The sequence below is a fragment of the Camelus ferus genome, chromosome 5 (genome assembly GCF_009834535.1).
Source record: "Camelus ferus isolate YT-003-E chromosome 5, BCGSAC_Cfer_1.0, whole genome shotgun sequence".
In the NCBI taxonomy this organism is placed as follows: Eukaryota; Metazoa; Chordata; class Mammalia; order Artiodactyla; family Camelidae; genus Camelus; species Camelus ferus.
The window spans coordinates 23,314,197-23,341,983 of record NC_045700.1 but is presented as its reverse complement, the minus strand read 5'-3'; the positions used below and the strand labels follow the sequence as shown (position 1 = coordinate 23,341,983).

General features: G+C 36.6%; 1 protein-coding gene across 3 annotated transcripts in view; it reads right to left on the bottom strand.

Annotated features, from left to right (window-relative positions):
- The window catches only part of ARHGAP15 (Rho GTPase activating protein 15), a 574,294-nt gene that overhangs the window by 536,388 nt on the left and 10,119 nt on the right, over positions 1-27,787 (bottom strand). For all 3 annotated transcript variants that reach the window (XM_006191397.2, XM_032479387.1, XM_032479386.1), the window contains exon 2: positions 10,205-10,383. In XM_006191397.2, coding sequence (XP_006191459.1) covers positions 10,205-10,369 — 165 coding nt within the window. In that variant the 5' untranslated portion in view covers positions 10,370-10,383. The remainder of the gene's footprint in view (positions 1-10,204; positions 10,384-27,787) is intronic.

Here is a 27,787-nt window from a genome sequence, read left to right as displayed (position 1 = left end):
ATGTAAACTTCATTCCTGTCTATTTGATCATGTGCTATTGGCATGAATATTGTCAATAATTCATGGTAAAAGAGGAAGTTGCCATGAAAGGTTACCCATTGTCAGGCTATGATCAATAAAGCAAGACCACAGTGGGTGATATATTATCAAGTATCAGCCAGATTCACTTTCTCGTGGATTTTAAAAACAGTAGTAGTCACACTCAGTTTGTCTAACCTGAGCTAAGCTTATTTGTTCATTATCCTTTCCCTGCTAATTATAGACTATGCCTTGAATACATTTTATTTAAATACAGAGTATCAGCTTTTACTGTTTTAATTCCTGCAACCTGGCAGCAGGCCTCTAGGATCTACCCCCATGTTTTGATGTTGGTGTTTATATTTGAGCAAACAAAACTGTCACTTTGTTTTCCTGTCTTCCTATATTGGGTCACTTTGTGCTACATGATATGATCTAAGACAATTCAATGCAAGGAGACACATGTCCCTTCTCATTGGAAATACGAAGACTGCAGCTTCCTTTTACCCTGTGGGAAAGAAAGCAGGTCAGGTGTCCAAAAGTAGTGGAGGAAAGTTAGTGTCATCACTATCCCTCCTCCTCCACAGAAATAATACAAGATTATGAGGCAAGAACAGCCCTGGTTTCTTCATGAAGGATAAAAAATATAGTACCATGGTTGTTTGGGCTTATGATATCGTGGAAGGGCAGTCACATAAAAACAAGACTACCATTTCTGAACACTTTCAAGCACATTCTTAATCTAATACCTCAGAATCTCAGGGGAAAAAAAATCACTTACTGAAATTATCTCCTAAGGGATAAATAAAAATGAAATCTTAGTAGCCATTTGACTTTTTTTGTTTTATTTAGGAAGTTTAATCACCTGATTTATTTCCTTTTGGTTTTCAGAGCCAGACTTCTACAACATTTTGCTACTTAAAACACCAGAGTTTGGTTTTGTTTCATTTTATGTTATGTTTCATTTCACCCACATTGCTGGCGTATAAAATAATTTGGACATAAATGAGTGAGAGGTCTGTGTCAGTCAGTGTAATTTTGTTATCAAAGGCATTTACATGTGGAAAAATGCACCATATCATGGTGATTACAGTGGCCACCAGAAACAACATGATGGTGCTTCTTCAGGGGAAAAAAAAAGATAGAATGTAATAATAACAAGGAGGAGAAAGAGAAGAAAATACAGTAACTGAATTTCCTCTGGGTTTTTTCACCCTCCCCAAAGATTCTATCTTCACTTTTGGAGTACATGATTTATCTTCCACTTTAGCATATCCTTAAACTTGCTTGACATATGACAACCGTACATCCTGTTACAACTCAAATCCCATATCTCTTCCCCAATAAACTTATTGCCAGTACATTCAAAGTGAATGGGAATCATAAAAATCCATCATCTCAAAGGAGAAGCTTATAAGAGTGCACGTAAAGAAGATGGTATCATTTTGGGAAGAGAGTGCCACATCGCTGTACATTTGCTAATTTCTTGCAACACACATTCATATAAAAAAAATAATGCCTTTTTCTTACATGGTATCGTTTGGAGATGGTTCTGCTTATCAGTTTTTAATATGCTTTTTGAAAACTGACATGTACTTTACCCACATCTCTTTAGGAACGCAGGGAATCAAAGGCTGGATAAAATACTTTCATGCTTCCCAACACAAACCTGAGAGGGTAATTAAACAGATGGTAACAATAAACCGAATCTGAACACATGAGGGACTAGAGTCCCTTATTAAAAGCCTTACACACTGAAGGAGGAAGAATAACAACTCTGGGGAAGTGGTTTAGCAGCCGACACCTTTATGTTTGCCTTTACCTCAGAAGCAGAAGCTAATCAACCATTTAGGGATAGGTTTCCTACCACCTGGGGGAGGGCACGCAAGAGGTCTTCTGCACACTCTGAGGAGCAGGAATGCAAAGTAGATTGTGTGACTCTAAAGAAATGCAACTGTTCTTCAGGATTGCCTTCAAAGACATCAGTTTTAGACACCAACCCATCCCCACCCCTGCTAAACACACACACACACACACACACACACACACACACACACACACACCCCAAAACCTATGTTGGGGATCTTATGCCTGAAGCACAAGCTATTTTCTTCCATGTGAAGCCAGAACGTAGGTATTATAGATTTCTGTGATAACACTTTGAATATTTTCAACCTCATTTCTGGCAATAAAATGATCTCCTATTTATTCCATCCTTGAAACATACTGGAATTCTACTCATTTCTCAGATCTTAACATTGTCAGTTTGTCCTGAGTTAAACCTATGGAGAGAAAAGTATTGAAGCAATCTTGGCATTTCAGCTTGTAAATATATGTATGTGGCTATTTTTCTTAGAATATAAAAATAAGCTCAAATGTATAAAATATATATATCTTTCTCTGAAGTGAAAGATGTATATATGTATGTATGTGTATATAAATATATATTATTTACTATATACGTATATGTGTAAAATAGATGTGTGTGTGTGTGTGTGTGTGTGTGTGCATACACTCACAGAAAGAATCCACTATATCCAAGAAGGGATTTTGTTACTGTAGAGGTCTGCAATGTTATTGTACCACCACACATGGAAAGATGCTCAAGTCAGTATTTGTTCTTCTAGTTCTCAACCTGCTTCACTTCTCTGCTTCACTTGGCAAGTTCTGTGAGTGTCATTTATGAGAAACACTTCACATCAGTACAATGATGATTTCGCTTAACTAAGTGCTAGCAATCAAAGGACAATGTTCAACATACTGTGTTTTAGATTAATCGAGGTTATAATGATGATCTATCAAAGGAAATTTCTGAAAACTGAGGCAAGTATTAAAATGGGAAGATGTGCAAGATATAGAAAAACGTAAATCAAATGGAAAACATTATTTATCAGCGTGTATTTTACCACTTTGTGTGTGTACATCACCATATAATACTGTCCAGTTTTAACTGTGGGGTTTTGATCCTTAATAGTATAAAAACTTGCCAGGTTCTGATACAATTGTACCTGAAATGACACATATCACCTTAGGAATCTGCCATAAAATTCTCTTAATAGTAGTGACTATGGTTCCAAAGTTATTTTCAGGGTGAAGAGTATTACATGAATTAAATAAGAGAGGCTGCAAATGATTTAGTGGAAAAGCATAGTAGCTGCCACACAGAGTATTAGGTAACCTTTTTTAATTAGAATGTACACTTTTAGATTACTGATTATGAACATCAGGGGACCCCAGATTTTGATTCATCAGTAATTCTCCTTTATGTCTACACTAAGATGTAAAAATGAGACCCCTGGCTCGATTTGGTTTTTCAGAGGCTTTACACGCTGGAGCAAAAGCTATTTCACCTGTAATCTCTAGTACTGCTCTGCCCCCTTGTGCTGCTACAGCGAACTCAACAGAGGAACAGTTCGCCTTTATCTTTGTACGTGAACTACAGAAAAACCCCACTGTCACTTCTCACTTTTCTGGCAAGTTCAAGGTCAGTGTCTAGCTATTTTCAGCTCATCTCTTCTTGATCCATGCAGAGAAATGACAAGGTAACGTGATTCGGGGTCAGCTGTATTACAGGAACCGTTACATAAACGGAGAAAGTGAAAATCAATCCTAGCTGACAGTGACTTGGGGATAATCAACGCTCACTGGATGCCTCTGTCAGCTCGCCTACATCAAACACCGTGTGACTTCTGTCAAATCTTTTTAAGAAAACTATATTCTCACTTTCAGCAACCTAAATAAGTATTTCTCTTGAGCTGAATTTTTTAGACTAATATAATGTTAGCCTTACAGATTTGTAAACTATACCAATAATGCCTTGAAAAAATTCATAGGTTACACCCATCATCCTACAATTTGTTACTGACCTGAGATGGAAGGTATTGCTATAAAAATGCCCTTTTTTGAATGATCTATGAAAGCGTTCCTACAGACTCTTGCATCTTCTGTGTTGAACACAGCACCTTTCCCCAGATCATCTTCAGCCCTAATTCCTCTCTTCTCCTTAAGAACACCTTAATCAGTCATTTCCTATTAGGAGATTAGGGGTTTTTTCCCCTCCCTTTTAGATGTTCATTGTTGCCTTCCTTTTTATCTCTGTATTTTCTACCAGGACATCTTCCCTTAATCCAGAATTGGAAAAGCAGTTTTTAACAAGATGTTCCACGTTAGCGGCATTCCCACTGACAGCACCTGATATGTCAGCTTAGGGAAGGAGCTATTTTTATCCCGCCCACCTTGTGCTCCCTTGAAACTGTGAGACACACAGCACTCCACTGAAGTACAATTTACCATAATATTAGTTGTCAGTAAATTCAAAGACGGAACTCCTAAAGCTATAAAATGGATTAGAAGCAATTTAAAAAAGAATTAACAAACTAGAGTAAGAGTATACTGTCAACAAACAAATGCTCCATCATAGGACTGTAATTTGGAATTTTAATTACCCCTCTGCTTCTGTAACAAAACAATGTCTGAACTGGCAGCGATTTGAATCTCTCACAGGTCATTGAGCATTCTAGTTAATTACTCTATGAATAGCCTGTTTTTCTCCCCTCTGGAAACACGTTTCTAATGGCAGTCAAGGTCTGACAAATGTGTCATCTACATAATTAGCTAGGAAGCAACACAAAACATTAAACATGCTTTGTGCCGACAACTATCAAAACATTTCATTTGTTGTCAATTATTCATTACTTTGTAGGTTCTGAAGGGGTTGTTATTATGGAAATAAGTCCAGATGCTAACAAGGTTAGAGTTTTGGATTCAAATTAGTAATCAGAGGACTAACTTTAAAAAAAATGTATCTCATGTACATTCAGCGCCATGTTCAATCAGTAGGAGATTATAAACAAATTTAGCTATGCTCAAGTTAAAATGGAAAGGACGCAACCGTGGACGTGAACTCAAGAGCCCCGGCTCATTCTTTGAAGTACAGGCTCCACACTGCCGATGCATGAAAACTTCCTGAACCTTTGGCAAGTCCAATTTGTGTTTGGTAAACAGAGTTAAAGATTTTCACAGCATGAGATGACATGGGATGGCAAGGACAAGGAAAGAAATCTCTAGTGATTCTTCCCCCACCCCCTAACCCAGGGCATTTTACACAAAAGCCAAAAATCTAGCTAATAACTGTTTTCTTCTGCTCTACAGCAGACTAATTACCTTAGGTAACCCTTGAATTTCATGATTCCTTTCTTTCTTGGTTTTTTTTTTTCTATTTCTGAAATTGTGTTTCTTTTATTGTTTTAATACCATATATAAAACTAAGTATTGTCTTGAAAGCAGTACTCCTAATGTATATAGAAGATATAAAAAGATTTCTCAACAAAATTGACCTCTCAGTGGCAAAGAAAATTGCAGTGGAAGACACATTATTGCGTAGTCATATCTGAGGTTTGGATCTATGGAGAGTCTCACTTCACTGTCCTCCAGCTTTTCCTTATAAACCAAAATGGCTTACAAATGTCATCCACAATAGTTCAATAAAGATTAGGAACAAAACACTGTCCTTACACTGATGAGATAAGAAAGATTTAACTGCAGAAGGCGGTGTATAAGAGCAGTTCATGAGGCTTGTTCTCGAATGAGAAAAACAGAATTCAAATTATATTTGTGTGTGTCTAGAATTTAATTGAGTTGATCAGTTTATTTTCTACATAATGTTTGATCAGATGCCTGTAGTACAGAGCTAGATAAAAAAGAAAGAAAACAAATTCTATCAGGAGAAATCAAGAAGACCCGTTATCTACAGGGTGTCCAAAATATGTCAAGAAATAATTCTACCCTGAGCACTGAGAATGCCCAGTTAATAAAAAGATCAGCCACTCACTAACAGAAAATAATTGTCTGTATCTATATTTTTCAAAGCAAAAAGGCAGCCACATCTTACAGTAAATAGGACACATTAAAATAAGCTTTAATAATCTTTATGCAGAAAGAAACTAATCCATTTTCAGATCATATGATCCACAGCAATAAAAGGAAATCATCAAACTAAAAACAATTTTAGAAATGGCTGCAGACTCTCATTTAATTAACATGCAACAGATCATATATTTATGAGGAAGTCAAAATATTTAGGAAGCCTATAATCCTGTAAGCCTTAATGTGGTATAAAAACAACAAATAAATGCAAAGTGTTACTGTTATACATGCCTGCCTGATCAATGGTTTTCACATATTGATCTATAAGTGGAGTTGACAGTCTGTGTTGGCTGCACATTTTCCAAGCAGTGCTATTTTTGCACAAAACCAATACGGGCAATTACCTTTGTTTGAGATGCCAAGTCTTATCAATTCAATGTGATTTAGTGTCATTTTAATTAAATATCAGGATCCACTTCAGGACAATTTATACAAACAAAGCCTCAAACCTAACTATAAGCTTGATTTGAAGTAAACATGGGCAAGTCCTATAGTCTCATAATATTTCTCAAAATCTCTGCTAAACAGAAGGCTTATATTTTTAGTAGCAATTTTTACTGTCTGCCTTTTTAGCTAGCCACAACTTTGGCAAGTATCCTATAATCACAGAAGTAAGAAACAAAAGAAAATTGTTTCCTCTTTTTCCTTATAATAGATTAAAAAGAAAAATGAAAGAGCACTGTCTGGGAAGAGAAGCAAAAGGAGTCTTGTATGTTAATGTTTAGGAATGGCATGACCTAAGTCTTTATCTGAACACTAATGAAAAAACATTTCCCTGTCCACAATGGAGTGATGCACTTTGGTGGGGTTTACATGATGGAAATAGTGAATATTCATATATGTTGCTGTTTAAGACACCAGTATTAAATGCTGGAACTGCTCCTGCCTGCAAATCCTATGTCTGCAGTTTCCTGACTTGGGCTATTTAAACTCTTCATTAATATCTATTCTAAACTGTCTGGTAGACTGGGCATCCCTCTTATAAATAACATCAAAGCCACATTAAACCTTTTGTGTTAGAAATTTGCTGGATTGCATATTAGCTTTTTTAGCCCTTAAAGAGGCACACTTTACTTACCCCCATTAATTACTTACCCCCATTAACTAAGCCTTCTGCTTCTGTGTTTAGCACATTCGGGTAAATCACAGTCCACCTTTAAGAGGTCTCACTCCAGTGCCCAGGGTGAGACAACAAATCACTGAGACCAAAGAGCATTCCCTCCCTACCAAATGAAGCTCTCCAGATCGCTCTCACAGATGCGTAATTTTCTTACTAACCATGTCATTCTATATCCAAACTTTCCACCTCTTCAATGTTTCTTAGGAAGCAAATTGGCCTCTTTCAATTTTGAAAAGCATTGATCTTATTAACCACATAAAAATGATTATTTGGTGTTTAAAGAAAATGATGCATACTACCAATAAAATACTAATAGAGTATTGATACCTGTCTTACTGGAATGCTTCCCTGCAGCACTTAGGAAATCAAAACTTTAATTCAACAAGTAAATTCACCTGTGCTTGCATAGCTTCTGGTCGAATAAATATTTATGTTGGCATTTCAAAATACTCCTCGATTTACGTTACCAAGAATATAGGCTCATTGTATATATAGAAGAATTTTATGTGGTGTTCTGAGTTCACATTTATATTAAACATATTTTTAATTAAGCAAAATTTTAAAAGAGGAATTTATGTATTGACAAAATTATATAATTAATGTGACCCTAGAATCTTTTTATCATTTCTTGTAATAAGTTAAATCATATTAATGTAATATCAGATTCTTGTTATTATATACTCCAATAAGTCTATATTAGATTTGCATAATTGATATGCCAGTGACAAATAGTATATATATGCCATATATATTAAATAGGATGCATGATACATATATAGTCTCTAAGTACCCTTAATTTTTTTCTGTACACATTAGATGTATGTCTCTGTTACAGCAAACCATGCTACATGTGAACTTGTGAATGCATTTTTACTATACATCTCCTCCCACTTCTCCTAAGTTCAAAATCTCCCCCCTTGACCTCACCCCAACCTCCAACTTCTGAAAAATCAAGTTCTTAGTTTAGCTTGAGCAGATATCTTTAACAGGCTTGTTTGAATAAATATGCCAAAATACTTTACATTCTGTCAGTATCTAGTCAGAAAATTGTGCATGGAAAAAAGAGATGAAAAGAACTGAGACAGAAAGAAAATTAGTGCCATGGCAAGCTTTCAATACAGTATCTCTGAGCCAAGTTTTCTCGGTGAAATGACATATCCTCACTAAAATACCCCTTTTATATAATTATGCACTGAGCACGCATAACCAAAAGTAACTTTTATTTTTGTTCCTTATCGAGGAATACATATTGCCCAGGCTAACTAAGAATGCGGAAACAAAAGCTGGGATAATTATAGCTAATTTAACTTTGGAAAACTCTGATTCTCTAGCAGTCCAGCATATAACCCCCCAAACTAAAGTTATGTAACAAGGTAATATCAACAATGAGAAACTGCATGATAAAATCCTGCCCAAAAGTGAAAAATGCTAATTTTGTCTCATTTAGCAGCTGGATACAGAAATGCTCATTAGTTTTAAGAGGGTTAATCCTTTTAACTTTTGCATATTGATATGCCAATTATGCCTAATTGTACAAGAGGCATCAGTCAAGGTAATAGTGCATAAACACATGAAAGTTATTAAGTACATCCCAACATGTAATAAAGTAGGTGTTAATTGGTAGCTGAGTTCTGCAGGCTATTGAGGTGGATAATTCATTGAGAGATGGATCACTTGTAATTTCTCTCCATAATTCCTTTTGCAGTCTCATGCTGTGATGTTTTCATGCTTGTCAAAAACAACTGCGGCATAGTGCCTTTTGTTAAACACAGCCAATAAAATATGTTAGGCATCATTAAATATACTTAACTTTTAAACTTTTTCAAAGGTACAGTTCTTACTGATAATACATTATAGAGATTCCAATAATTTACTCTAACTACTATCTATCTCAAGTTCATGGTTGAGGAACGTTTTAGCAGGTTTCAAAGCCAAGACAGGCTGGCTGTGCTGTTCCTCCCAGCAGACAATACTTTTAAATGAGAAAGTAAAGAAAGAAAAATGCATCCTTATCTAGGGATGTATTTCTCACTCCAAAAATATAATCACTGGCTTCCTCATGCTAAATTTGTCTATGATACCTGAGGAAAGAATGATTAAAGTCATATATTTCTTAGGCTCCTGAGATCATTGTGGGTTAATTCTGCACTTGAAATTCAAGTGAAAAACAGGGAATAAATGTAATCGGTAACATGCTACTCAGCAAGTTGATCTCATTTAATAACTCAGTTAGGGAGCTGAATATTTCATAGGCCCCTATGATATTAACAGAACACTCAATTAATAGCTCACATGTTTCTGCAGGGTGACTGGGACTCACAGCCTGTCCCCAGCTAACCTATTTCTTGCTCTTGCTCTCACTGTGAGAAACAAAATAGAGCCAGGGTCCAAAAGAGTGGCTAGCATTGCATAAATAATTTTGTAACATCCTATGGCCTCAGCTGCAAGTTACCACCATTATGGAAGAAAATTAACCAGAGGAGACTCATCGCAATCAGTGTGTTTAGTGGCTCAGGATGCGTGCAGGGGCAGGGACACAATTGGCAGTAGAGTTCATCTCTAACTATTTTATTTCAAATCTTCCTAATGACACATTATGGAGACAAAATGGCTTCCTCTTCAAACCTTAAACGGCCACAGCATTTCAACTGTTTAAGCTCATTCCAAATCAAATTGTAATTCCTAATATCATATATTATTAGGAGATTTTAAGGATGAGGTTTTTACCTTTTTTTAAAGATTTTTTTTTCTCAGTTTATTCTTAGCTAATTTTAGCCTCTGGCTTTTCAAAGTGATGTACTGTATTTGGAAGTACAAACACCACATGCTAGCATAACCTCATTATTTTTATGACACTGAAGCATGATAGTGGAGGCCCTTAAAATGAGTCAAAGGTGCTCTTCAGTCTAGCTCCAAATCTACTTTATCACTCTGGATTAAGCCCAGCTCTTCTCTCGCAACTGGGGATACTATTATGACTATAAGTAGGCAAGATAAAGTGCATTACAAAAACAGTATTCTCATGCACATTAGGAAAACAAATAAAACAAAGCTGATTAGCTTTTTTCTCTCTCCCTTTTTTTTTTTTTTAACACAAAATTCTGTATCAGGGAACTTGGATATTTGAGGTATTTGACTTACGGGTTCAGTGATCTTCCCAACATCGGTGAGGATCATGGATTTACTTTGGCTCAGCCTGTCGTGGTGGCTGTTGGCATTTTTGATTCTCATTTGCACAGCTCCGGTGCCTTGGCGGGTGGGATTCAGTGTTTCCGCAGAGCTATCAGAATTTGTAGGTTTCTGCATATTACAGTGTTATCCTGATGAAATATAAAAGCATTATATTATTCTAAATATATACTTTTTCATGAAAAACTCCAGGTGGAGCGCACATCCCTATTAATCATTAATGTACAAAGATGAAATAAAGTCTCCACCTCTGAGTGCTGAAGAAAAGGTAGTTACTTCATAGTGTTTTTATCAATTGGGACCTCTGTATTTGGACAGTATTGTATATAAGCCAGGGGATTTCAATTCACAGGCACACACTCAAATTCTGTGTAGTTCCTTAATTTGATTAAGGAATTTCTAATGGCAATGTGACACAGTTTTCCTTATGAAGAAATGACGTTGCCAACTAAGTATCTTCAGGGTATATGCTCTTTTCATTCACAACGTCACTGATCTATTATTTACTTCATCCCACCCCATATCCAGACACTACCACCAGCACCCTTTTTTGGTGAACAAAACCTATGTGAATAAGGCCAAATTTAAGTGAGTAAAACTGGCTTTAGAGCAAACCAAACTAGTCCCATTGACTACCAAATTATGTCGGCTTGGCCTCATTAGCATGGTACGGAGTCCTAGCCCCCAACTTCCCTTGCAGTGGCCAACAGGGAAAAATTAAAATTCCTTTGTCCATTGCCATCTGCCAACTGAACTAGATTCAGTAGCTTAGTTGGATATAATATTTATGAAGAATATGAAGAAAGAGAAAATCAATAAATCAACACTGTTTATTTATTTATTTACATTTATTTTAATGGAAGGCGTCCTATTTGGGTAGGAAAATTCAGTGTGGGCACATTTTAAAGGAGTGGCTGTGAGAAAACAATAATGTGTAAAAAGAAAACAAAGGAAATAAATTGGGTGGGTGGACCAGGAGGGTTTTTGGTTGCTTCCCAAATCCATAATCCCTTTCAGCTGCCCCTCCCCACAAGTTCCTCAAATGGAAACATCTACTTGGTTAAAATAGAACATTTGCAAAGCAAATACAGCTTCTAAGCCTCTAGAAACAGACCCTCTTCTAGCCTAAATGTTGTCTCCCTGTCTCAACTATGCAGCCATTTCATAGCTAGCGTGGGCACATGGGTACAATATTAGAAAAAGTTGTCACCAGTCAGTTATGGAAGCCAATATAATCCAAAGGAAGGATTGTATTTTAAGGAGCCAACTGTATTGGTAGCCCTACAATGGTTGGACAATGGGGCTAGCATCATGGTAATGTTCAAGCGGAGTGTACACTAAAATGATTAGAAAAGAATAATAGCATTTCAATGGGAGGAAAAGTGTTTAATTGATACCAGTAAGGCAACTGAGTGATAACTCAGAAAAGAAGTTAATATTTATTGAGTATTTACTATGTGCCAGGCAATGAGCTTGTTTGATCCTTACAAAACTCCTATTAGATAGACATTAAACTCATATTTTTATAGAGGAGAAAAATGAGGATCAGAGTGACTAATAATTTTCTTAAGGACACTGAGCAGAAGGAAGTGGAGGATTATGTTTTTTATCCCCACCCCCAAAAAAAACCCAGATGTCCATCAACAGATGAATAGATAGACAAATTCTAGTTATCTACTCAATGAAATACTGCTCAATAATAAAAATGAATGGACTATTAAGGTGTGCAACCACATGGATGAATCGCAAATTTATTGTGCAGAGCAAAAAAAGCCAAGCCAAAAAAGTACTTACTGAGTACTTATTATTTCACTTATACAATATTTTTGAAAATGTAAACTAACATAAAGAGAAAAAGAATCAGTGCCTAAGGACAGGGTGAACTCTTGATACAAGGAAACTTTGCAGGGTGATGGATATGTTTGTTATCTTGCTTGCAGTGATGGTTTAAAAGTAGTATACGTATATTAAAAATGATCAAATTGTACACTTTAAACACTTTCACTTTATTATACTTCAGTTATACCTCACAAAGTTGTTTACAGGAAAGTAGTATTAAAAATTCCTTAATGGATTTATTTTGTTCATATATTCATTTTCATGATCCTACATGAGTGCATTATTATAAAAACTTACTGAGAATAGAGAGCTTTTTCAATAAGATTTGAAATAAAAATTTGAAGTAATAAAAGATGAAAATCTTATCCTATTTCATAGAAAAATGACAGCTACGTTAATGAGGAGGATTTTAAAATGTATAAAATCTGACCACTAATGTATGCATAAGGGATGTTACCTCTATATCTAACTAGAATAAGATATAGAGGGTTGTATATATGTAACTTGTTTTTTAAAAATAAATGTAATCACATGCAGATGATATAAATAGCCATTTCTCGATGTATGCCAGTATAGGATGATACATTTTTTATTTTATTCTGTGTATTATATAGTATTGAGGTCATCAGGTTTTCTTAGCCAAGTAGAAATTATTTCAAAATAATAAAGCAAATCTTTTACATTTATAAAGACGCTCCCACTAAAGGCATGAGTTTTTTTTTTTTTTTCAGAGTACATTTCAGTGAATGAAGGATGAGAATCTAGGTATTGTGACTGAAACGAAGGCCTTGGATTCATTGTAATTAGACTGGTTGCATGAAAATCAGTTAGCTTCTAGTGGCAACACTGTCACTAATAGTCACCTTTATGACTTTGTACAAGGTCATGGACTTCTGTTTCATCACTGGGAAAAACTGATAGGGTGCATGGGCAACCAAGAAGATTACTGTGATCTGTAGCGTCCTTTCACTTCTGATACTGCTGTGCTAAAAGTCCTGGAAGCTCAAGAAGTATTACTGCAGATACACAGAGCTCAGAAGTGTTGGGCAGATAAGCAACAATGTAAATGCTTTGTATGATGATGCCCGAGGGTTTTGGGTGAGAGTTGAGGGGAATTTATGATTAAACATATACATCTCTTCTAAAAGAATCTGGATTCTCCTTGGAGTGCGTTACAGGTTTGATCTTCCATGTTATTCATTAGATTCAAAGTCTAAAGGTGGTGTGTTTGTAAGATTGGTGAGGGAAATCACTTAGATTTAAGCCACTATCTTCTGACCAAGAGCATGAAGCCACTGTATTTACATAGCTCCATCATGTGCCATTTATAGGACATGTTACTTCCCCAGAGTCTGCACAAATTTCAATGTCACATCAACACTGGCATTCTTGTACTGATTTCACAATCAACCCATAATTTGCCTAGTGATGGGTTACTGTCAAAAGGCTGGATTACTTAAAAAGCCTCTTATCTGGCTTCCTCACCTTTTTTCTTGGGGACAGTTTACAGAAAAAAAAAAATCAAAATTTTCCTCCTTCAGATCATTCTTTTAAGTTGATCTCTTCCCCTGCCAGTATTGTTATTCCTCTTTTCTCACTCTCTCTTTAGCCATCACTTCCTTTCCCATCTGACCACATCTTCACATTTTGTTGATACCCCACTGCACTCTATTTTTTCTTTTTATTCAGCTTCTTTTGTATTTAGTTCTACAAGTATAGTATCTAGTCTGATACAATTCATAATTGTTCTCATATTTGCAAATATTTGGTGGTTTCTAATTTAGCAGAGCACCATGTTGCTCTGAGAAGAATACAGAAAATGATACAATCCTCTTCTTAAAGATTCCTACCCACTGAAAATCAAGTATCTATTCATCATTTATTGAGATTTTCCTGAGTGGCAGGCACTACATCAGAGGCTGGAGATACTCTTGTGGTGTTTTTGGTTTGTGTTTGTTTATTTTAACTAAATGCTTTACACTGGTTTGGTGAGAGTGATAAAGAAATAAATCAATAATTAAATGAGAATAAAGTTGTGCCCAGGAGAGGGAGAGAAACAATGACATCAGACTCAGGTGTAACTGGGACATGTGGGGAGAGAAAGTCTACAAAAGATCAGCTGATTCTGCAGCTAAGTCAGGGCAGGTTGGGCATTTCAGGCAAACGGCTCAGCAGAGCAGAGATATGCAAATAACTGTGAAATTATAAGGTAGATATTGATATGTTTCATGAGGAAAAACTATAGTACCAAGAAGCTCAAGGAAAAGAGAAATGTTGGATTTCATGAAAAAACTGGCATTTAGCCTTGGTGTAGGTGAGTCTCATCATCTTGCTAGCCTCTCATCAGCCTGAAGGATTGACTGAGAACCCCATCCCTTCTAACCCCACCAGTGCTGTAAGAGGTTGGTATTCTAGACACTCTGGGGGAGAGAATTTATGGAGAGGGCTTTCCTTAGCATAATACACAAATGTCTTGAATGGATGAATTGAGTGCAAGACACAGGGAGGCAGGACCCACCCACCCCCACCCCCAGCAGTAACTGAGGAAGGAGGGACGATGGAGGAGGAAGGAAATCTAATAGACTGAAATGACAGTTGCACTGGTGGCTGTGAAACTTGTAACTGCTGTACTTGTGGGTTCAGAGATGATTTATTTTTATTCATCCTGTTACAAACTCTCATACCAAGTAGATAGTCTGCTTTAGGCTAAATTTTGCAAGTTGTATTTGGATCCCACTTACAGTTCTTTCTCTTTACCTTCCTTCGACTTTCCCATTTTCCCCTCATCTGCATCCTAATACTTTTTTTCCCCTCTACAATGCACACTATGATCCTTTTCATATTTTGGCTGCCAAAGCCCCCCACTGCAGCACCTACTCAGGCCCCATCTCATCTACAGACTCAACATTTCTAAAATTCCATCATCCATTCTTCCTTACTTGCATCCATTTACTTACATCCATCTGCTCAGTGACTTAGATGTATATGGGAGGGGAATGATTAAACCAGTTAACACAAAGTTATAAATAATTAGTCAGACTTCCCATTAACTCTCAGGGAAGCATTTACCTGAATCTTATACTGGAAGCTCTCCTGGCTGTGTGGGAAAGTATCTTTCAGTAGAAGAGCTCTGATTATTCTACTTTGTGTATGATCTTAAGAAAATTTAGAGGCAGGTAGCATTTGTGGCCAGGGATATGATATCAGAATTGCATTCTTGTAAATGGTTCCTCCTAGACTTATGTGATGTGACAACCCTGTCATGGTGGTCTAATTTTTGAGTCCTTATGAAAGAAGGTTCTAGGAGAACAAACTCCATTATAAAGCTTGCCCAGCCTCGAGTCAAAAGAAACTCTCAAGCCCCAGGGTCCATCATGACTTGCTCCCAGCACTAGAGAGTGGATTTAATTTTGGGAACGTAAGTCTCAATTTCAGGACCTATTCAGAAAGGCAATGAAGAGCTCTAATTTGTGAGTCTTTCTGTGTTACTATTCCAAGAATACCCACAGGGTTTTGAAATCATATTCTGTTGTTCCACCTGTTGTTCCTCATTGACCCTCAAGTCCCTAGATTTGGTAGACTGTAAAACCAATAATAACTGTCTATACTTATGTCTATGCAACTTAGTAACATCAGTCATTTTGTTAATTTCAAGTCACATTGACCTTAACTCTCATGTGATCTACATGCCTATTCAGTATTCCCCTTGTTCTTCCTCTAGCATAACATCTACTCATCATCATTATCATGGTTATTAAATTCTACTAGAGGAAACACTGATGCCTCCTGTGTCTATATTCTTACAGGAGGCATACAGGGGCATGGCGAATAACTAATGAAAATATCGAAGAATTAGTTCACCTTGCATGTGTCTAAAATATCCACTGATATCACAAACTTTCCAAATAAACATCCCTGAGTTAGAAATTGAATGTAAATCACTTAAGACTGGCTTCATAAATTCTCTGACTTCCTGGTTTTATATGTACCAAGAGAAGAGCAAGAATAGCTTGTGATATTGCACTAGTTCCACTTTCAATACTGTTTTAAAAACAGGAAACAGTGATGAGAATGCACTTCATAAGAGCCACACAAACTTTGGCTCTGCTCAACAGACTTGGCTCAGTGGTATTCTGGGCCTGATTCTCCCACTCACACTGCAAATACCCAAATAGGAAGGAATGTGATATTTCATCTAATCATAAATTTCATAGCTGCTCTGTCAATTATTGCCGCACTCCGTTAACTACACTAAGGCTCAGCAGCTTGCCCTTTTGAGTTAGAAAGTATATTTTTGACATCTCTTTCCCATCAGCAACATTAAAGTAAAAGTATACTAAGAATCATTTGAGCTAGGAGAAACTGAACAGACACTTTGATACTATCTCCACTATTTCTCTGTAAAGAAGAGAAAATTGTAGTTTGAGGATACTGAGAGTTTTCCCCAAGGTGCTACAGTCTATCAAAGTAGTCCCAAGACAGATCTCAAGTCCTGCATTTCCAAACATCCTTGCTTTAGTCATAAACCCCAAAGTCAAGTGGAAACTGTGTATGAAAATATAAGGTAACAAGAATTCCAGGGGAAACTTGATGGAGATCAAGGAGATAAAATGACCATAGTACATTCGTATTAAGCATAGATCATGTAAGTCTTTCTATTTATAAATGCTCCTGTGCTTCCTGACAAAACAATGGAGACTTAATAAATGTGTGCAGAATATAGAATTGGAAAACAAATATGGAAACTAGTTAATGCCGGAGTACATAGCCTAGCAAAGCATTACCAATTGTAAAATGTCTTTGACCAAGTTTCTTTCTTATTAAAAATAATGTGTAACTTACTCTGGCCAGTGATTCTAAGAGCCAGTGAATGATGGTTATTTCACGGTAAGTTAGAGGCTACAAAGAAACAAGGCTTTTCATACCTTCCAAGGGCAACATTAAAGTGTATTTGGAGAATCGTATGAATTTTTTAAAACATGAACAATACCAGATTTCCATTTCAGGTAAGCCTTTTGTTTCTGGCTTTTTAAAAAGGCCACATTTATGATCATCTTACAATTTATCAGGGTTATGTGTTATGACAGTAGAGAAAGCCTCCCTTGGGTTTCAAATTTCCGCGGGTGCCTGATGCTCCTTCTCCAAATAGAAGGACTGTCTTGCTGGACATGCGTTACCAGTAAAGCCTTTGTGAGGAGCATTGTCTCAGAGGCAAGCATTTAGTGTGCCCCAGTGCATCCCCATTCCATAGGTGTTAGTCTGGGTTTTCACCATGTGGCAATGAACTGTCTGGTTACCACAACCACCAAGAGCCACAGTCCTCTCTGCCTTAACACACAAGAACCCTTTGTGGCAATGTGACCCCATTCCTTTTCCAGAAACCATAGAAAGAATTGTTTCTCCAAGTCTGCTAAGAGCTTGTGGAAACTCCACAGATGAATATTGTTTCTCTGAGAAATTCATTTCTGTCCCCTGGAAAGATCTTCTGTTGATCTGTGGTAGAGCACGGTCTGTTTGTTCCCCTGTGGAAATGACTTGTGGCCATGGTAGCTCCAGTAATGTGTGGCACAACCTCCATGCTACACTCTCCTGACAGGTCAGTAATTAACTTGCATTGCAACTGTTTGTCATCTCCACCAGAGCAGACATTTACCAAAATAACATTTTAATTTCAGTTTCCTTCCAGTTCACTTTCCTTTTCTTTTTTCCCTGTGGCTTCTACATCTCTATTAAGTCTAATTTCCCCAGACCACTTTCATAAGCGGAAAGAGTGCAATAAAACTCAGTTTCAAAAATGTCAAATATAATGAGAAAGGAAGATCACAGTAAAGGAATTTGACCATAGCCACCCAACTGAGTAACATTGTCTTTGACTGGGCAGGTGTTTTATACATAGGAAATGTGATAATAAGGCTTTGCATTTACTTAATTTATATCAAGGAATCTGGGTGATATACTGCATTTACTACCAAAGTCTGGCAGGTTAGTTCATGGATAAATTGTAATCCAGTGATTGTCATTGCACATAGGTATCCTAAATGGTGAAAATGACAAGTGAAATATAAAACATGTTTTAAGTAGATTAAGTCCTGAACAAATCTGTGTAGTAGGCAACCTTGGTATCCTGTTGTTAGCTTTCATTCCCTGGGGACCTTAGTCTGTTAGTCTCCATCCTGTTGGGAGCAAAGCAATTGATTTCATCATCCAAATATTTATTGAGCCTTTACTCTGAGAAATAGACTTGTTAGGTCCCACAGTTTCCACAAAAATTATTAAGAATCCTGGGGTAGAATTAGACATATGCATGCTTGCTTACCATGCTGTCTAATAAAAGTGCAATGGAGGCTGGGACAAGGTCAATTTCCAGATGAAGGTGACATTGAACTTGATGTTGTATGGTAAATAGGATCCAAAAGGCAGAGAAGGGATGTCAAGAACAGTGCAGGCTGAGATCCCAAGATTTAAGGAAAAGCAAAGTGAACATCGACAACGAATCACAGAGTGGGGTGGCTAGATTGGAAAGCCAGGGAGAGATGGTTAATTTGAGCTGGATTAGGAGAGCCCTGTGGCTCTATTAAAGAATATGGATTTTGTGTTGTAGATCCTGGGAAACGCTGATGGTTTTAAGGCATAATTCCTTTCCAAAAGACTTGGTGAAAACAGACACAGAAGAATGGATCCCTAGCCACCGAGGCTACACAATGAACAGTAGCATTCTCATGAGATGCTTCTCAATTAACTTTAAATCAGAATAAATATCACATCATCTATTTGTAAACACTAATCTTATGATAAGAGCACCCAGTGATCTGGGGGAAAAATACCCCAGAACTTTAGGAACCTCACTTGGAACTTCCAGGTGCATGCTTAATGCTTTAGGTTACCAATCAAAAGAAGAGAAAGCTAAAGGCTTCACAAGAATGAGAAAATGAAACATTTAAGGAAGAGAGGTCCAAGGGTACAATTACACCTTATTAAGAACATAGAAAAATAAAGTTAAGATTCAGTGGAACTGTTTCTGAATTTCCCTCTAGTGATCAGGTAAGCAGTAAAAAATTGAAAAGCAAATATGAACAAAATGCCTGTTCTGTTATAAGTATGTTTAGGCAGCATAAGAAATTTTATGAAATGGCAATCTCCTTAGATACACAGGAGAACCAGAAGGGGCATAAGTAATGCAATCGTCTCTCTGTTTCCTCTGTCAGTTTTGACCTAATCTAGCAAGAAATGCTGAGCCATTTTCTGCCTCTTGCATACAAGTATCAATTAAGGGAAAGCAGGGTGACTATCTTAGGGCACTGGATGATGAAATGTCACTTAAGGAGAAAACATCAGCTGTAGAACAAGTTGTTCAGCAGCCACAGTATTAAAAAACACTGGCAAAACAAGCAGTCTCAGACACTCCCTGGGACAGGGCTGATTCTCTGATCTTTTTTGGAACAGTATCATGTGCAAACAGTACATTTCAACCTGCAATTGCTTGTTTCCTGGAATTTTATGTTCTATAAGATTTATTTCCTAAAAGATACGACTCAGTTGCAAAGCCCTTTTATCAAGCAGATTAAATCTAATCACACATTGATTGCAGTACACCAAGCTCCTTTTACTTCTATCTTGGCCTGCCCATGTTAAAATATGGGGAAGCTGCATATTGCATAATTAGAGTTTGACAGTAACTAACAGGAGTCAGTAATTGACAGTAGTAAAATATGGCTGACATTTGTTTTATTTAGCAAATTTGTTATTGTAGCCGATTAGTCTTTCCCTAATGCTCATGTCTTCTAACTCTGAATTGACTGAATTGGATTTTAGTGCCAAAGGGACATCTCTGAGAATAGGACACTAACACAGTTCATTGTTGTGACAATGACAGCATCATTAAGGTACAATACTTCAGGGTATCTTTCTAAATGCATTTAAAAATTTGTTTCTCACTTGCTCAATTATATATGAATAAAAGCATTTTAAATATTTTTTGTGTTTATGTGTGTATATGTGTATGCCCGTGTTTGTGTATAAAGTTCAATGAATTGTCACAAACTGAAAACTCTTCTAACCATACCCAAACCAAGAAACTCAATATCATCAGCACTCCAGAAGCCCCCTGAAGCTCCCTTCCAGTCTATTCATCCCACCCCACCAAGAATAATCATCATTCTGTCTTCTTAGTTTTGCCTAATTCTTTAACTTTATATAAATGGAAATCTAGAGTATATGCTTCTTGCTGGGCTTATTTCACTCAAACGTTCATTTGTGTGCCTGACTGCTATGCAATGTTCTTTTGAGTCATCTGTGTAGAACTTTGTTAATTCTTCTTTTAGGGTGTTTGTTCTTTTCTTACTGATTTGTAGGAGTTTTGTTTATATTCTGAATACAAGTCTATTTTTAATATATATTTTGCAATAATTATCTTTTTCCCACTTGTAGGTTGCTTTTTTCTCTCTTAATGTAAACTTTTCATTAGTAGAAGTTCTTAGTTTTAATATATCCAATTTGTCATTTATCTTTTTATAATTAGTGCTTTTATGGTTCCTCTTAAGAAATTCTTGCCTAATCCAAAGCCACAAAAACTATTCCTGTATTTTCTTCTAAAAAGATTTGTTGTTTGAACTTTTGTTTTTAGAACTCTGATTCTTCTGGAAATAATTTCTGTGTCTGGTGTGAGGTAGGGATAACTTTCTATATGAATTATATAATACACACACAAACACACACACACACACACACACACATGCATATAATTTAGAAGGACCTGTCATCTCTCATAATCTATCAGGGCAAGAAAGGACCAGAATCTGGCTCTCCATCTGAAGTAAACGGATGCTGGAGAGTTCTCCTACCCACAAATACTGACAATAGGTGCAGTTGTGTTGAATAATTACATAAATCTCTGTCACAGTCTTGGTAAATATTGGCAACTGGGAATCCAAGTTGAAGAGAAATATTTCTCTAGCAGGTGGGAAGAAACAACCATTCTGAGAGAAGCAATACTCAGTTCAGATCTGCAGATTGTTATCAGTTAGGAGATTTGTTACTGTCAGAGTTCTGAGCACTGAGTATTTGTTCAGAGATGGCTCAACTACCCAAATTGTCAGTAGAGAGGTAGAACTTTAACCTCGGTAAGAGAATGAGGCAATGAATGACCAGGTTTCCAACAGAGGAAGTTGTGGTCAGGGACAAAACAAATGCCTAATGAGGAACGCAAGGTGTAACTTACTGAGGCACTGGGACGTGTAAATAAAGGGGGGAACATATCTGATTTGTGAATCACAAGTGCAGACTAAAAGCCATAATCACTTGTTATAATTTTTTATTGAACTCACAGAATTCCATTTCACTGGAATTAGTAAAAGACCACCTGCATTAAGCTAAGATTTATCCTGGGAGTTAGGGTCAGAAATAACTTCAGCTGAAAATGAAAAAATGGCTCTAGTAGAGAGGAAGAAGAAAGCTGCAGAGCAGCGATTCTCAAGGGTCAGTGTGAGGAGCTTCATAAACATGCTAATTTCACTGCACATTCCAAAGATAGTTCCATTCAGCAGGACTGAGGAGGAGCCTGAGAAACCTCAGGTTTGGCCATCACCCCTGGTGATTCAGAAGCACACTGAACTTTGATGAGCAACAAGTCTAGAGAATTATATAAAGTTATTTTTTTATTTTATAACCACATTGTGCTAAAATTGTTACTAATTACTATGGTGTTTTATTTTTAAAACCCATTGTTAACTAGGTTCATATTTATTCACATTGTTGCTCTAAGTTTTCTGGGAATAAATTCCCCTTTGGAATATGCTAGTGGTTGAGGGGCATGATATGAATCCTAGTTAAGAATAGTGAGAAGTGAGTAGGTAGTATATAGACTGATACATAGATACATAAGTACATGAAAGTAATACTGTGAATATCCTATTTGAGATTAATTAAAATATGTTTGGCTATTCAGAACATATATCTAGTCCTAACTAATTGCTGCAAAATGAATTATTTCCCATAAATGAAAACCCTAAAAGGATTGTATCACAAGCAATCTGGGTCTATTGGAGAACTTTCAGTAAGTGTTTTTTTTTTTTAAGGTTTATATCATGAACTTGATAAGCATGAGTAAAACAACATCAATTTGAATGCTTGGAAAACAGTTCTCTTGCCTGTTAAACATCAAAGGACGTTTGGTGTGAGGACAAAGCAAATACTGCAAAATATTGTTTTCACTCAATCTGAAATTTTGGAGCAGTGAGGCTTTGTTTCATGAAGCCAAGAATATCAAAATGGCAAAACATATTTACCAGTCCACATTATTTGAATTAAAAGTTGTTTACTGCATTTCTCAATCCTTGTCTTTCTTGGAAGTTCCTTCTGTACGCTCCATTTATTGAATATCTTAAATTGTGTCCTTTCTAGGTTGGTGAACTAAAGGCTCTTTTGATGCTACAGTGTCTTGAATAACTTCAGCTGCATTATTAGGAACCTCAATTTAGGAGTTGTTTAGGGGGTATTTCCCTATTTAAATAAGTTGTATTTTGCTTCTCTTTTCTCAAAGTAGAGTTCAGAGGTCTCTCCCCAGGAGGTAGGAGGTAGAGGAGATGGTTAGATGCATTATCTAACTAGGTTCCAGTGTATTGAATGTCACTATAATTTGAATAGTGTAGCCCAAATTCTTTCTTAATTTAGGCTTCTCACAAAGCAAAATGTAGGGTTTTGGCTTCAGTACACTGAAGTCAAAAGGAATTCCTAAATATTTAGAGTTTTAAAATGTCTATCAGTATTATCTATTTAATTAAAAAAAAAAAAACTATTGAACAGTAATTCTTTTTCTCTCTCTCCTCCCATAACACTTATATCCACTGTCATGACTACTTCTGCAACTTAGAGATAATGACCAATTAATAGATAAGACGTGATAAAATGGGTTCTACAACCACAGTTGGGCTACGTTTCCTCATCCTGTGCACTGTGAATTTCACATGGGTATGTGTGTGCATGCCTGTGTGCACACATGTTTAAACTGTGGTTACTATCATTATCCCACCCAAGGTATCTCCCCTACAACAATGCAGCCTTGTAAGTACAGATGTTCTGGTCCATATCCCATATCACATGATACTGAGAAAATCAGGGAAACGCAGGATTACTATTTTTGCTCTATATTTAGAAAAGTCAACCTTTTGGAGATATCTTTTAATGGTTAAAAAAAAATGCTTTCAGGAGGGCTGGCAGCAGCAGAATTTATTCTTCCAAATAAAGAAAATGAACCTAGTAATGAAAGGTTAACAAACAAAACAAGGACCTAAATGAAGAAGCTATACATAGATGGAGGTTTTTCATAGAACAACTGAATGTGCTAGTCAGTCTCTTAACATTTATTAGGATTTATTGTGTGTACAGAAGTTGTTTGGAGGACCCTAGTTCCCTCTAATCATTACACCCAGCTCCTGCTTTCTTAGGAGCAGCTATAAATTCAAGAAGAGGTGGAAAACCGGCAGACTGCCAACCAAATTCAACCCACAGACATATGTTGTTGGGCCTGAACAATGTTTTGGAGTGTTTTGAGTCAGTTTCCAATTAAAACATGAAGATTTTTACTTTTTAAAAAAATGTGTATGTCTGTGTGTCTTCTCTTGAAAAATGGTAAGATGTGAAAAATTGGTCAACGTATGCATGGTAACTGTCAGGCAGAGATGGGCAGCTTCCACATCTTCTAAAAAGGGCAAGTTCTCTCTGATTTAGACATTCTCTACCTTCCTTCTTGATTTGATAACCTGACTCATCTGGGAGTATCTGTGACTGTGACCCCAGGTGTCAATCACCTCTAGGAGCACTGCTCCACAGATGTGTGGGTTGAACAGTTTCCACTGCATATTAAATCAATATCATTTCAATATTTTTTTTTAATTTTTAAATCCAAGCTGGTAGGATTTAAAGTGGAGAACAAAAGCAAGAGACTGAATTTGTACCTGTTTTAGAAAGATTATTCATTGAAGATTAACATTGTTTCATTTATTGGTACAAGTTTTTTCAACATGATCCCAAATTACCAGAATAGAATATCATGCTATGCTGTGTGCTATTGCTAAGCAAGTTCCCATTTTCCCCCTCTCTGCTCTGACCTCCTTTGTCATTCCTACTATATTTTGGCAGATAATCACATCCTGACTTCTTCTGATCTCTTTTCTATTTGAGTTGTGTATCCCTTCTGCCAAATTGACTGTGGGCTCCTTAAAATCAGACACTGTATTTTTTAGAGTTACTGCTCTGCATTGTATTGAGAATGTTACAGGCATTTTATGCCTGTCTGAAATCCCCTGCTTCTAATTCCCCCAGTACTGTGAGCACTTCCAACAAGTTCAGGTTTGCCACCGTGTTAGAATGCTTGTGACTCCTTGTGCCCAAGTGTCACTGGATTCTTATGTTTATTTCCTACTTCTCCACATCAAAATCTGCCAAATGGACCTGGGATACAGTGCATCATGGTCAGGGAAAGTCAGAACAACCACTGCATCTCACCTTGCCCCCATTCCTGACTCAAGTCATATTCTCTACCTAACTGCCATGCTAACTAATCTCTGATTTTCCTGTCAAGCTGATTTCTCACCCTGAAATTATGACCCACTTAATAATTTCCTTTCTTAGGGCCAGACTTCTAGCCTAGAGCCCTGTGGCCTGTAGGATGCTGCTAATTCTCCAGAGATAGCATCACAGCCACTTATCTCCTAAGTATTTTGTCAGTCGCTTCCCACTGCCACACCTTGCTGTCATTTAAATGGGTGTCCTAGTACCACCTGCCTTCACAATTAGGGCTGAGATGGGTATATTCACTCAACCTCCATACATGGAATCCTGAGCAGGCTTCCTCAGGGGGAAAACAAAACAGAAGGAAAACAGAAAACTTTGCTAACTGGATCAGGAACCTAGATCCCTGACCTCCCAATATCTTTTCTTATATTTTTTCTCAGAATCATTCTGCTAGGACCCCCCCCCCCACGCCTCATGAACAATCTATGGTAATACTTACAACCCTAGGCAAAAATCAGATGTAATATAAAAGAGGGTGAAGAGAATTCTGCTTTTTTCCCTCTCTCCCAGTCTCTATAATACTTCTTTGCTCCATAATACTTCTTTGCTCCATTTAATTTTAGGTCCAAGACTTAGTGGCTGCTTTTCACTTTTTGAGTGGCTCTGCGTGATGCATATTAATTCTTCAAAATTAAAGGGTATTTTTGGTTAGGATACATCTTGAGCTGCTTGAAGGAAAATTTCCATATCAACCAAAAATTGGTAAACAAGCAAGAAAAGAGTGAACCTTCTTCCTTCTCTCCCATACCACTGTTCTATACTCCCTCACACAGCTGTAATGAGGAGATAAAAGTAATAGCAATAAATTGCTTTTGATGAGTTTCATAATACTTAGTACTGAAATAAACCAAAATTATATTGGCATGATTTTTACATTATAATAAGGGGGAAAATGGTAACCATTTGATTCAAAATGGCCTGATAAAACAATTACTAATACAACTACTATTCACACTACATTTAACCTTTCTGAGCAATATTGTGTAGCAAAAACTCCACAAAGTTTTCTACATATGTTTTTTTTTTATATTTTGTGAGGAAACTCCTTGTTTTATAGATGAGGCAACACAGGCTCAGAGAGATAAACTAACTTGCACAAAATACCATATATAATATCTAGCAAGAGGTGGAACCCAGAATTGAACTTTGCTTTTTCTGAATTTCCAGGCAGTGCTCTTAATATCTTTACTACCTTCACAAGAAATTTAAAAAGTTCCAGACCAGAACTTGGGAGAAATATGTTCTCAGCATGTCCTCAAACACTTCTGTTTCTCCAAGTTTCCTTGTCTTCTATTAAATCTATCAAGGGCTCTGCTTTTCCCACTAGCTGGAATAATCACTGAAAATGATGTATGCAAAATCACTCTTAAAACTCTAAATAGAGTATGAATAGATAATAGACATTCTTACTTGTATTAATTAACTTGAACCCAACCATCGCCCTGAAGACATAAAATAAATCTTAAATAGGCAAAATAAAGAACTAAGACAAATAGGAGTGTGGAAGTAAGACCCCCTTTGCCATAGTCCAGACAAGACTTAATGGATGGCCACATTAGTGACTGTGACAATAAGTGAACACGGAGAGAAAGAAACGAATACCCCAAACACTGGCAATTGGTTGACTGTATGGACAGGAGTCCGTGGAGATTCCAAGTTTACTTGTTTAGATGATTTAAAGAACAGAGAAATGAGGATTCTCTGGGGAGATCAGGTGTTTAACATGAGACATACTCAGTTTGAACTGCTGATGAGACTTCACGGAAGAGGTAATAAGTAACAATTGGAACCAGGAACAATACAGGGAGAGACGTCAAGGACAAAGATAGAGATTGAATGACCATATCAAAGGATTACATTTAAATCATAAGAATGTATAAAAATGGCAATGTAGTCTTGTGAGAAGAAGAGAGGGCCTAAAACTGTGCCATCCACTAGAAATAATGTGCCAGACAAATAATTTAAAATTTTCTGGTAGCCACACTAAATGAGAAAAATGAAACAGGTCATTATATTAAAGTAATATATTTTAATAATATATTTATTTAACTCATTATATCAAAATTTTATAATTCTAGCATATAATCAATGTAAAGTATTAATGAGATAGTTTACATTCCTTTTGTTTGTACTGTCTTCAAAATCTGGTGTTTATTTTACACCCAATTTAGACTACTCACATTTCAAGTGCTAAAGGGCCATCTGTGGCTAATTACTACTGTAATGGACAGCATGATTCTGAGAAGGAATTTTGAGGATTTAAGGGCTAATTGGAGACATAGGGTCTAGAGTACACAGAAAAAGATAAACAGAAAAGGTACCCATAGTATGATGAAAACTAAGGGAAAAACATGTTTTCTTCCTCACATATTTTATAACATTCCTACATAAGGCAATATATGTAGTGAATAAGCAACAGGTTTTCCACAGATGGCATAGTTTTAGACATCAAACAAAGAAGGACCCTTTCAGGATATAGGGCCTCCTGAATGAAGCCCAGTATTACTTAACTGCTGACACCTAAGAGGCTTAGAAATTGTCACATGGCATGGTGAAAATAACATGGATTTTGCATTGTCCAGACCTGCGTACAAATCATGACCCAGCCTATCAAATAGCATTATAAATTTGGGTACTTAACCACTTAACCTAAGCTTCCTAATCTAAAAATGGAGATATGAAAAAGATTGATTTTTATGGATATCAAATGCTATTGGGTAGGCAAAGCATCTGATCCATAATACATGTTGAATAAATCATAGCTTTGATGAGTATTATTAATAATCCCACTCTACTCGTTTATATTGATGAATGTCTCATGCTACTGAAAGCACCAAGAAAATAACATTGTCTGTTTTTGGTGACCCCATGGTTGTGTTGGAGATACCACCAGGGTAATCAACATCCATTTTCCCTCCTACATTCTACTTCCTTTAGGAGACCCATTCAGGTATGAATAGATGATGCTACACAGAGGCTCAGATCACTTAGTTTCCTATTGCATAGAGTGGAAAGATGAATATGGGCTTCATCACTCAGTTTCTAGCCTTTAAAATTCTAGGATGAAATTAACTAAAGCAGAAAGATAAATTAAAGAAACTAAATTTCCCCTTGACTCAGCACCCA